Genomic DNA, 13,099 nt, shown 5'->3' with positions numbered 1-13,099 from the left:
TGTGTTCTTTTGCCACAATAGAATATATAAGCCCCTTGAGGGAAGAGAGTGTTTCATTTTTGTTCATATATACATAGTACCCAGCACAGTACGTGGCACAGAGTAGGCATTTGATAAATGTTTATTGAATTTAAAATTGGCCTCTAATGTAGCTGGGCTGCTGCCATTGTGTGCTTTGTAAAGAGAAAACATAGATCTCCTAGCTTGCAATTAAATTCTGGATGGTAAAAGAAGCTTTCCTTTGATTTTCTATAGTAGTGCCCTTGTGCATGGAGAGGGGAAAGGAGAATTTAACTTATAAATCTTTTTTTCCTAATAAAAAAAGAACTACACTCTGTCTTCCCCTCCCACAGTCTCTGGGCTCTGTGTTCCTTCACCCCCTCCTTGTGATTGGGAGTGGGAAGGCACAGGGCAGTCTCTCTCTGTGCTCTGACTTCACCAACTGTGTCTAGAGAATCTTAATAGCTCCCTGACCCATCTGTTAATTAGCCATAGGAAAAAGGAAGAAAAAAGAACCATACAGTTCTTTCTTCTGAGTGATTCTTGTCTCTAAGACACTAATGAATCAACTCATGGTGAAAGAAAAAAACAGGTTTGGAAAGGAGACAACTGGTACAAAATTTAATGTCAGACTGAAACTAGGGTCTCTGCTGCAGTTTCCTACAAACATCCTTGAGCCCTGTTATTTCCTCCCTCTCCCAACCACTTCAGGGATGATTTTTCTGTCCCTGGGCCTGATTTTATGAGGGGACACATCAACTACTCATAAAAATTCTAATAAATTGCTATTGGTAGACAAGAAATCAGCATGTTAACCTGAACCTTTGGAAACCCCAAAGAAAAAGATTAAAGAGATGGTGTAGAAGAATCAGAAAGCAGATTAGCCTTCAAGAATTATTCCTTCTCTTTCAGAAAATTCTAATAGCAAGGATGAAGAGATTCTGGTTTTATTTTGTGTTAGTGTTATATGACCAGTGGATAGATTCTGATTATCCTTCTAGGGGACCTGCCTTCTTTTCTTTCTCCCTCAGAGTCAGATACCTGAATTTGAATTTATACTCATTGGTTAGAGCATGGAGAGCTGACAATTTTCTTCTGACACAAGTTTTTACCTTCTCAGAAATAAAGTTACCTAGTCTAGTCTGTACAATAGATGATTTAGGGGAAATAGCCTATTCTCTGCAAGGTATGAATGGCTTCATGACCTGATTCAAAAGACCTGTGTTGGGGAGTTCTGATAGTTAATAAACCTAGCAATATCCACATGAAAATTGCTCTCCTATCTGGGAACAATCCTTTTACCCTCACCTCTGCCAGTATCCAGAACTCAGAGCCACTTGACTGACTAGGCCTAAGGGGTTGCATTCTATTTTCCTTCAAAAAATGTCCTCTATAAGATGTGAATCCACTCTTCTGTCTGACCTTCCTTGGAGAAACCACACTGCCCATTACTTGCAGCATTCCAGTTTAAGAATCTGAGAATCACTTGCAAAAATTAGTAAAATTCATTGCCTGTCTATCCTTTCAGTTTTATCTCATTTCTCCACTCCATCTAGTCTGTACACCATTTCCTGTTATCTTCCTGTCCTTTCACCACTTTATTCCTTGCTCATACTATCCCCCATACCTGGATCATATTCCCTCTACATCCATCTCTTTCTAGTAAAGTCCTTTCCTTCCTTCAAGGCTTAACCCAGGTAGCTCCTTTTCCCAAACTCCCCCTGCTGAAAGTGATATATGAATAATCCGATATTGAATCCGGTCAATTCAATCTAATGGGTAACCCTCATTTTGCAGATAGTCAGTGAGGTCCAGAGAGGTCATATAGCTAGTAAGTATTAAATGTAAACTTAGTACCAATTCTAACTCCATTACATCACAGCAACCTCACCTTTCCCTTCTTAAACATCTCTCAAAAACTAGACCTCTCCTATGCACTAAACATATTTCTTCTATCAATTATCTTTGTCTCTACTTATTAGGTTATGAGCTCCCTGACATAAGGGTTTGTGTCAAATTTTCTTTCATATTTCCCAAACCTAGCAGAGTGCCTTACATATAGTCAGCATTTGAATATTTGTTGAACTATTATTCTGGCAAATGACTATTATGACCATAGTTATTCAGTTATGGAATAATAATATCACAGAATGTAAGAAAAAGAAAGAACTTCAGAGAGTGACTAGTTTAACTTCCTCAAAAAACAGGTGAGGAAACTGAGGCCAAGAGAAGAGAAATAATTTTCCCAAACTGCACTATTAGTTGAGATAACACACACACACACACAAAAAAAAAAAAAAAAACCCTGTTCTTTCCACTTCATTTTTCTGGAGGGAATCGAAAAAAGAGAATGGTGATTCCAAAATTGTGGTCAACTTACTCAGGGAAAGGAATCAGACTTTGGAACACAAGTCAAAATAAGGACATAGTTGAAATGAAGGGCTCTTCCCTTCTCTCTCATCTCTGAGTCAAAAGTAAGCTTGCTTTATGGTTGAAAGGAAAATTGAATAAGCTGATCTAAGAAGAGACCCTTTACATAGAGCAGGGAATTTAAAATCCTTTGCAGAAACTCTGAGAAAGGAACCTTAGGCCCAGGTGTCTATTTCATCTGCTCTTTCCCTCCCCCATCTTCACTCTTTTATTTAGCCTGGACTACACATTTCTGATCAATATTAACAGAGTGTACAGTAGTAGACACATTGCAGGTGATATTCAGGAAGATAGGGGTGGGAAATGGCTGCTTCCTAGGCAGAGAGTCATTTTTTCTAAGAACATCCATTTATAATATTGGGGTCTTTCTCAGAACTGAAGCTCCTATATTGTATATCCTAAATTAGATAAAAGAGAATAAGGCAAGAGCCCAAGACAAGGCTGACCAAGTGACCCAAAGAAACAAGTTATGGGGTATGCATGGTTTTTAGGACAGTGTTCACACAATGTGTGAGAAATCATGCAATTTCCTAAGGGTTGTATGTATGTATGGATAGATAGATAGATAGATAGATAGATAGGTAAAGATGCCCTTAAAGCATTCAAGTGAGTATTGTCCAACACCGCAATTGAAAGGGAACTGGAAAAAGACCTAACTTCATCCAGGGGCTTCAGCTTTGACTTTTCAAAAGATATTGTTGGAAGTTACTTGGTTTGAATGTGAGAAGCTCACCAGGAGGAGGCAGTTTCTCTACTCCCACAATCTTACAGGATATGTTGGCTTAGGGAGCTGTTAGGTTTTTTTTTTTTTTTTAAATGAAATACATATAACCTGCCTTATAAAATGGAATGAGGAGAGGGGTCCATTTCTTGTCAAAATGGATTTGATACAAAATTTTCCCAACATCACCTTCTTTTCAAGCTTCCAGTAAGTCACCAATTTGCAATATAAAAATAGTCCATTGATTTAACACCCAAAAGTCAAAAGCCATTAAAAGAAATCATGTTTACATACATTGAAAGGAGAACCCAATCCAGATCAATCCAGGATTATTTGGAAAATTCCTAGACTCTTTATTCCTAACCAGAGAAGCTGTCCAAAATTAGATTGGTGGCTGTTTAGAGCCAAGGAAAGGAGTTGAAGGATCAGAGAAAGGGGTAAGGGTAGGCGGGTAGAGGAAACCTTTACTAACTACTCTTAGTCTTTGGTTTATTTTTAAGCAGAAAAATTATGGAAAGATCAGACACTAGTCAAGCATAATGGGTGACACTGAGAAAGAGAAATGATAGCAAAAAAGCATCTAAAAGAGTAGAAAGAAAGAACTAACTTATCAAAATAAGAATAGGAGGCATCATTGAAGAAGGATCTGGGGAAAGATGAGACTTCCCCTCTCTTCAAAACCCCTCTCACCTGTGGATGTTCATCTCCCTCGGGGGACGGTGGGCCTTGTCATAAGAGACTTTGGCAAAGACTACAACTACGATGACGAAGGCTATTACTCCGCAGGTGATGTAGACAGTGAAGTTGGTCTTGTCCTTCTCCGGGTCGTACTTGTTCTGGAGATCCTGAGGAATCACCTGAGTGCTGGGAGTCTGGATCCACCCTGGGCTCACATAGTTTTTACACTGGTGCTGATCCAGTTTTTCTCCCCGCTTGTTGCAGCAGAATCGATAGAAGCAAGTACCACAGCAGTACAGGAAGCCGCTTTCGCTATTATTGCACTCAAACTCCTTGTCATACTGGCCACTGACATCGTAGTAGCCCCAGCACGTCTCATGGGTGACCGCGACACTGGGAGAAGGCCGGTCCCGCCGCCCCACCTCAGGAACCGCCAGCTGGCGGGACGTCCCATTCAGTTCCCTGTTGCCCCTGAGCATTGTCCCTCCAGCCCGCAGGCCCCCGACGGCTCCAGGGCCAGTGCTATTATTCCGGTTCCCGCGGCTCCGGGGCCCCGCCTCAGCCATAGGCACCAGTAAGTGCAGGGACTCGAGGAAGAACAGCAGCGGCAGCAGCAGCAATAGGAAGCGCCGCAGCGCCATGGCAGGCGGCTGGGCTAGCAGGCTAGCTGCTGGGCAGACCAGACAGAGCACTCAGCACAGAGGTTGGCAAAGGGGAGCCCTGCCCGGGCTATGCGAGCAGCTCTGGGTGTTGGAACCCACAGAGTCTGGCGAAGATGCTCAGGAGCTCAGGGTTACAATACCATCGAGGCTCTGGAGGCAGCTGAAAGGCAAAGGTCCTGGCTGACCAGCGCGGGGCTCAGTAGGTGGTCGCGTTTCTACACCTCCCAGCTGGGTTTGGTTTGGCTTCTGTGCATCCCCATTCCCTGAAGAAGACGGCGAAGCGGTTCCTTGCTTCAAACGGGACGACGAGAGCTAATCCAGGAAGCTACAGTGGCGGCGTCCAGTCCGGGCCGGTCCTGCGGAACAAGACAAGGGGAGGGGGAGAGAGGGGACTAATAATAGAGGTAGGTGGGGGACTGAACGAGGGAGAAAATAGGGGACTGAGAAAGAATCTTGGGGGTGGGGGTGAAGGCACGCTAGCTTGAGGAAGAGGCAAGGGTGAGTAACCATCGGGGAGCTGTCTAGGGGAAGCTCCCTGTCCGCTCCGGGTAGGGGTGCACAGTCAGAAGGCCAATGGCGGCCCCACCCCCGCCTGATGTCCCCAGTAAACCGAACCTCTGTTCAGCTTCCTCCTGCCGTTCTGCAGCCCTAATCCCTCCACCTCTCACTCCTCCCACCCCACCCAAGGGTCAATGAGCCCCCAGCTAAGAGTATGGGAGATATGAGAGAAGAGGAGGGAGGTTGTGCAAGACCAAAGCTGTGTATACCCCTCCTCTCGGCCCCACAACCGGCTCCCGCCATAGGATCTCCAGAAGACACCCCCTTACTTCCTCCGGGAACCCCGGGTGCCTCTGTGAGGGGTAGTTGGGAGAGACACCAAGGGAAGGTAACCACGACTCACCATCCTCGGTCTGTGACTGCAGAGGCGTCAGGAAGCCTGAGCAGCAAAGGCTGGAGAGAGGGAAGGGCAGCCTGCTTGACTGTCTGCCTACAGCCAGAGTAGGAGAGAGGGAGACACGCGCACGCACACATACATACACGCACACACACGCGCACTCTTACACACATAGACTCATACACACACACAAGGACTGGGAGGGGAGGAAAACGATTCTCTACTGCCGGTGTTCACTGTGCAGGGAGGGGGAAGAGGGTATTTCTTCCCCCTACCCCTTCAACTGAAGGGTCCTCGCTTCCACTAGAACCCTAGACACTAGTTAATCAAAGCACCAAAGTAAGCGAAGGGGGGAAAAACGGTGCAATCTCCCACAGATCCTGTATATATTATGTTAGTTCATAGTTATATCCATGTTGTTTCCCCATTAGACTGCTCTCTTAGAGAGCAGGGGACTTGAGGGTATTTTTGCTTGCTTGTTTGTTTTTTCCCCCTTAGTTCAAAGCCTGACACATAGTAGGTGCTTAATAAAATAAAATTGGAAGCCTCCCAGTTCCAAAAGTGGGCTGCTGCAGAAATTCTCCCTGCCCATGGACCCCCAACTTCCCAAAAAAGGCTGCTTTCTTTTCCTCAGGTTGTTCAAGAATTGATAACGCCTGGATGTAAGTTGGGTGCACAAGCACTTTTTTTTTCAATTGGAAGCATTTCTCCCCAGCAATTACACTCACTACCTTTGAGTAAATCAAACCCATCTCTTCAGGATAACAATCAAATAAGATGACTTTCTTGAGACTGCTAGGTAGGACCAAGGTTAATTTTCCCTAACACTCTATTTTCCTTTCACTGTATACACATCAGCTATAACTCCTCTTGGATAGGAGCACTATTTCAATTAGAGAACCTGTTATTTTTTGTCACTTGCTCCAAGTTTGGGGAAGGAGGGAGCTGGAAATTCTGGGTCTAGAAGATAGCATTACAATTTTACCTTAAAATTTTGGTGCTAAGCCTCCTGCCCAAGTTTGTTGCTAATACTATTTTAATAGCCCCTGACACTGTTCTTATTCTTTCTAAGCCTATCACCAACTGATGCAAGAAAATGAAGGGTTTTTCAGTGGGTAAAGAATATATTAGTTCCTCTTGTTTCCAAGAGGGAAAATTGGGTGGGAGTTGTAAAGTCAAGTTTTGGCTTGATGTGAGGATAGAAAATTATTTAAAATTATGGTTATTCAAAAGTAGAATGGGCTGTCTCTAAAAAAGACTAGATTTTGTTATCTATGTCAGCTATATTGTAAGGGAATATTCTTGTTCAGAAATATGCTGGACAAAATGGCTTCCGTGGTCCCCATAACTGTGTAAAAATTAAAATTTGGTTTGACTAATATAAGGGTTAGAAAATATAAGATTGTGGGCATAGTATATAAAAATTAAAAATTAAACTATGTGTATGTTAGTAGTTTTATTTCAGCAGGGTAGAGATAGTAAAGAGGGAAAAAGTCACTGGTCTGTTAGCTGCTTTTAATTTAGTTTAATAGAGAGAAATGTAGGAAGGAAGTAGAAAGTATTTCCTAGCTAGATACTCTATAAATTCTGTCCAAAGAAGTTCAGCTCACCATCCCAGCAAAGGCTCCCTCAGGTCTGAATCTCCACAGAGAGTCATGGTAGTCTCTTAAGCCAGGAGTTGTCTTCTGCAAGAGTTCCATCATTCCTTCAGGTATAGTCAGTCACCCAGCAAGCCTCCAGCACAGAATCCTGCAGAACCCTCCTCTAGGAGAGTCTCCTCCCCAAAGAGCCAAAGAATGACTCAATCTTCTTTTGGGTCTAATCTTTTATAACCCTTTTTCCATCACTACCTGTCACTCCCCCACTTCAAGGAAACCAATCATAGCTTCCCAATTTGCCTAGCACTGGGTGGGTGGGGCAAGTGCTTGTGGCCTTTGGAGGTGTGAATTTTTTCTTGTAAGTGACTTGTGAACTCTCTTATTTAGTGTTAAGTAGGAGTACTTTAAGTTCTTCATGGATTACCTCAAAATAGTCAAAGGAAATAAAGAATTCCCTTTCACAGTTGTGAAATGTTGTAAATTTAAAACTTTATTTATTTTACATCCTGAGATAAATTCATATCCGTGAGTTCAAGAGAGGAGGAGAGAAGCATCTTCCTCAGTTCAGTTCTCTTATTCCTTTTATTACTCTTCTTCCAGCATGATGGTAGGGATTTATGAAATGGAATAATAAAATTGTGACTTAGCTCAACCCTGGAAGCACAGCCAATTGGCTTTTAGGTATTTGTCCTGCTTTGATAAAGTAGCCACACGCTGATTGAAATCAATCTCTTTAATTTTTCAGTCTGTATTATTTAAAAAGAAATTCTGTTGTACTTTTGCTATCATCCACATTTCCTAATATATTTCTCCTCCTCTCCTCCTAAAAACTTTTTAAGGAAGAAAACAAAGTTTAACAAAACTAACCATCATCTTGAAAAAATCTGATATCATATGCATAATCTACACTCACAAGCAAATGCAAAAAAAAATCTATCTCTTCTTAGGATCATTTTTTTAAATGAAAGCATTAAGCATTCTTTCCATTGTTTTGTTGTTAATCTTTCCATTTGTACTGCTATAGTTATTCTAAATGTTACTTTCCTGATTTTGTTTACTTCATTTTGCAACACTTCATATGTCTTTCAATTCTTCTCCTAATATTCCATTACTTTCACTTAATACAGTGTATAAGTTGAATCATTCCCACTTAGTAAGCATCTACTTAATTTCTAGTTCATTATCCTACAAAATATTGTGCTATAAATATTTGGATTAATATGGAACCTATCTTTTTGTCATCAACCTCATCAAGTTATATGCTTAGAAGTGAAATCTCTGGGTGTGGACATTTTAGTCACCTTCTTTCTTTGTATAATTGTTTTCCAAAACTCTCACAATTCAATGGCATGCCTGTTTTTCTATGACCCCTTCAACTATTACTCTTTTGTTTGTTGTCAGCATTTCTAATTTGCTGATTTTGAGGTTAAAAAATTGAGAATGTTTTAATTTACATTTCTCTTATTAGTTTTCTTGGAGTGTTCCTTAATATGGCTGTTGATAGTTTGTGATTCCCATTAGTAAACTTTTTCTTTGTGTATCTGAAACTAATGGCTCCAAATTCTAAAAATCAAAGAAATGGAGATTTTGGGAGGGAACTGAAAAATGTAAAAAAGGGAATAGGATGAAAAGAAAAGGAGAAAGAATGCATTTTTGAGTCCAGAGGAAGATAAATTTTTGCTCAGAAATCTATTTCCGAGGATTTAGGCCTAGTAGTGTTACCTGCGACAAATAATTTCAATTCCTTAAGCCTCAATTTTTTACCTTGCCTATAAAATGAGGTAGTTGGACTTGATAGCCTTTAAGAGTCCTTTTAGCTCTAAATCTATCATCCTTAATTTACAAATAAGGAAACAATCCCAGGGAGGTAAGATGGCTTGCCCAAGATCATAAGTAGCAGATTTTTTTAAATTAATTTAATTTTAATTTAATTTAATTAATTTAAAATTAATTTTTTATTAAAAAAATCTTTTTTTTAATGATACCTAGAACTGTTACTGACTACCAACCTTCTATCATTCTATCAATTCTTTTTCATTATACTTTTTCAAGGACTTTACTTATTTATTGATGGGGTTTTCTTTGCTTCTTAACTGAAACTTGTTCTCTGACCTGATCATTCAAACAAAACTACTTCTTTTAAACTTACTGATGGTCTCTAATTTTATTCCTTTTGTAAGTACTGATCCTTCTTGATCCCTATGTAGCTTTTGACCTTGTCAGTTACCCTCTTCTCACTGATACTTCCTTCATTTTAGGTTTCTTTGACAATATTTTCTCCTGGTTCTCCTATTTAGCTGACCACTCCTCAAGTTTACTTTACCAATTCTTCATTTTGGTCTCATCTGCTTACCCTTCATGTTCAACAGGGTTCTCTACCTGGACCTCTTTTTCTTCACCCTCCTATTTCACTTAATGATTTTGTCAATTCCCTTGGATTCAATTGTCATCTCTTTGCTGATGATTCTGAAATCTACTTATTCCGCCATAATCTTTCTGCTGACCTGAAGATTTAAGTTTCTAACTGCCAATTAGACATCTCAAATTAGGTGTCCTATAGACTCGTAAACTCAGCATACCCCAAACTGAATATTTTCTCCCAGCATTTCTCTAACAACTTAGTTCCCTAAGCTTGTGACCTCACCCTAAGTTTTTTCACTTTCTCCCTCCACACTTATCAAACCTGTTGCTAAGTCCTGTCAATTGTATCTTTATAGCATTTCTCATATTCCCCGCCCCCCTTCTTTCCCCTGTCATTGCCACCACTTTGGTGTGGACCTTCATCATCTCACCATTTGATTGGTATCCCTGACACAAATCTCTCTCTTCTCTAGTCTATACTCCACTGAGAATTGAAATGATCTTCTGAAAAGTGCAGGTCTGACCTTGTTACAGGCAATTGAAACACACACACACTTGACAAATTCTACTGATTCCCAATTGCCTCCAGGATGAAATGTAAAATCTTCCATTTAGCACTCAAAACTATCTATAATCTATCCTCTCTACTTTTCCATGATTTTAACATCTTGCCTCTCCCTTGTACCCTGGGATATAGTGAAGCAGATATCCTTTCTGCTCCTAACACAAGACAGTCTACCTTCTGACACCAGGCATTATCACAGGCTGTCCTTCATGACTGGAATGCTCTCTTTCCTTATTTGTGATTCCTGAATTTCTTGACTTTCTTCAAGATCAAGATAAAACTTTACCTTATACAGCAAGTCTTTCCTGATACTCCTTAATTCTAGTGCTGTCCTTCTATTGATTATTTTCAATTTATCCTGTATATCACTTGTTTGTACATTGTTGTTTGCATATTGTCACTCCCATTGGGCTTTAAACTTAAAAGGAAAGGGAAAGAAGAAAACCGTTTATGTCCATGAAACTAGACACTAGAGAGAATGGCTATATTATAGGAAGACTAACTGTAGAAAACAAAAAATTCATAGGACACAAAATCCAAGAATAAAATAAGTAAAAAAGTAGAATCTCATTTGTCTACACACAAATGAAGAAAACAAAATAACAAGCAAGGTAAACTAGAAATCCCATAGAAAGAAAACAAATTTAAACTATGTATTGACATGTTGTGGGATGTAAGAGATGAATATGGAACTCAAAGAGTACACTTAATTTGAAATGAAGAAAACTGGTTAAAAAAAAAATATGGGCAGTAATACTGTGATATGGTAGTTAGACACGGAAAATCAGGAGGATTTGAACAACATGTTAGAGAACACTTTATAGTAAGTGCAAGAAGAAACAGGAGAGATATTGCCAGAGAAGCATTATATTACAGACTAAATGGCTTATGGAAATAAGTTGACCTGAAGGTATGATCTAGTTGCAATTAAGAACTTCAGTAATATGCATATTAGCTACAGCTCTCTAAGGCAAAAGTAAAAAGGACATCATAGTCTGACTTGTTCTAATTATTACTTAATCCTTTTACAAATGTGGAGATGAGAATAGATATTCTGCCACTGATTCAGAAAGAGAGACAGAGACAGAGACAGAGACAGAGACAGAGACAGAGACAGAGACAGAGACAGAGACAGAGACAGAGAGAGAACTGCCTTATTGGGGTTGAAAGGGCAATTTGGAGAAAATTCATTATTCCATCTTAGAACTTGTAATCAAAAAGGAAAAAAAAAATCAATAGATGGGATAGGTACAATCATATGGATTAAAGTGAAGATCAACCCAGGAATGATAAGAAGTTCCCAAGAATGACATCCTGGAGACATCAAGCAAAGTAACTCCAGCAGACAGGAAAAGGATCCCTTTGAAGGACAAGATTAGATTCAAATTTTTGAAAGTCATCTAAAGAAGCTAGAAGCAGAGACATTTAATGGAGAAGGAATACAGAAATATTTCATAGTTCTGTGAGAATATAAGCTGGATATGAACTGGGATTGATGGGGAATTTTAAGAACATCCAAAAGATCTGCACTGGAAAAAGTAGTTGGAAAAGAAGTTTGATCATAGTGCATGGGCATGGAAGAGACAATAATTAATGAGCCATGGAGGTAAGGTAGAATTTTTCCACTCTTATGTTGCTTCTGGTTTGTTTTGATTTCTCTCAAAGGGAATGAACCTTGGACTGGAAAGGACAGAACAGAAAGAAATGCCTCATGGGAGGTCAAAGTCTCCAAAAGTAGAGAGGTAGTATGAATACTACTGGTACTAAGTTCAAGTCATATGATCTGGATAAACTATATTCCAGGGTACTGAAAAAAAATAGTGGTGCTTCTTTTTATGATCTTTAAAAGAGCAGTACAAATGGTCATGATACTCAACGATTAGAAGAAGGAAAATGTTCCAATTTTTAAAAACAATATGTGGAAATTTCAAACTCTTTAGGGACCTTAAGTTCAGTTCCTGGAAAAATTCTAGGTGGTACAATTAATGGATATCTATGAAAATAGCAATGATCAGGGAATTACTGCATGATAATCAAAAACATGTCATATCAGAAAATATTATTTCCTTTTTTATAGATTATAGACTGATAAATCATGAAAATATGGGAGATGAAGTTGCCTCTATTTTAACAAAACCTTTAGTAAAATATTTTGTTAGCCTTGTAGTTCATGACCCAGAACATCCAAGTACTGGGTTCATACAGATCAAGTTCAATTTTAGCTACCATAAAGATATCAATCAGGCCCTTGTAAGTGACTCATGTCCAGGGAAATCTTGAAGGCCAAGATGGTGGAGTAGAAGCAAGGAAAGCTCAAATCTTTCTGAAAACTCTTTACAATGAAGCTTCAAAATGAATACTGGAGTGACAGAACCAATAAAGGAATGAAGGGAAGCTACTTTCCTGCAGAAAATAACTTGAAAGATAGGTAAAGAAAGTCTTTTTCACTACAGTGAGAGAGGAGAGCAGTTTTCAGCAAGGCTACACCAAGAAGCACCTACACAACATAACAGTAAACACCTACTCCACCCTGACTACTTGAGGTTCTGAACCTAGGCCCAAGCCAACATAAAGACACTAAGACCCTGCCTAAGCCACCAGCAGAGTATGCCCATGCTCATTCCTCGAAATTCCAAACCCTGACACAAGGCTTCAGTGAGGCCCCATGCCCCATGCCCTAGCAAAAGCTAACCAAAGTGTTCTTGCCAGCATAAACCCAGAGTGAAGCCCAGAGTCCCTGTCCAAGCCTAAGGTGATTACATGACCACTAGCACAAGGTAGCTCACAGTACTATGGAGCCTACAAGTCATCACCAGGCCCTGAGAAAGAAAAATATTAGCAATACAACATGACTTTCAGAGCTCAGTCCCACAGACCATCATACCACCTTGAAAGTACTGAAAGTTGCAGAAACCTAGAACTAAAAATGATGATAGCAGTCAATAAAAAAATTAAAGCTTAAGAGAGTGACCCTTTTATACTGATAGCAGAGCATACTTTTAAATAAAAATCAAGAAAGGGTCTAGGAAAATAAGGAAACATTAAAGAAAAATCTACCCAACCATAGAGAATTATTTTGGAGACAAAGAAGATCAAGGCATAAACTCAAAAGAGAATAATGCAATCAAAGCAGCTACATACAAACTTTTTTAAAAATAAGAATTGTTTTTAGGCTCTGAAAGAGCACAA

At 39.8% G+C, this 13,099-nt stretch overlaps 1 protein-coding gene across 3 annotated transcripts in view; it reads right to left on the bottom strand.

Moving 5' to 3' along the window:
• The window catches only part of SHISA6 (shisa family member 6), a 619,326-nt gene extending 612,137 nt beyond the window's left edge, over window positions 1-7,189 (bottom strand). For 2 of the 3 annotated variants that reach the window (XM_007483000.3, XM_056817451.1), the window contains exons 1-2: window positions 5,393-5,592; window positions 3,842-4,847 (exon numbers count right to left, since the gene is read on the bottom strand). In XM_007483000.3, coding sequence (XP_007483062.1) covers window positions 3,842-4,470 — 629 coding nt within the window. In that variant the 5' untranslated portion in view covers window positions 4,471-4,847; window positions 5,393-5,592. Of the gene's footprint in view, window positions 1-3,841; window positions 4,848-5,392; window positions 5,593-6,996 lie in introns of those variants that run through there. The other variant, XM_056817452.1, reaches the window with a different exon arrangement.
• Between the last annotated feature and the right edge of the window lie 5,910 nt (window positions 7,190-13,099).

The sequence above is a fragment of the Monodelphis domestica genome, chromosome 2 (genome assembly GCF_027887165.1).
Source record: "Monodelphis domestica isolate mMonDom1 chromosome 2, mMonDom1.pri, whole genome shotgun sequence".
Taxonomy (NCBI): domain Eukaryota; kingdom Metazoa; phylum Chordata; class Mammalia; order Didelphimorphia; family Didelphidae; genus Monodelphis; species Monodelphis domestica.
This window is presented reverse-complemented; position numbering and strand designations above follow the sequence as displayed.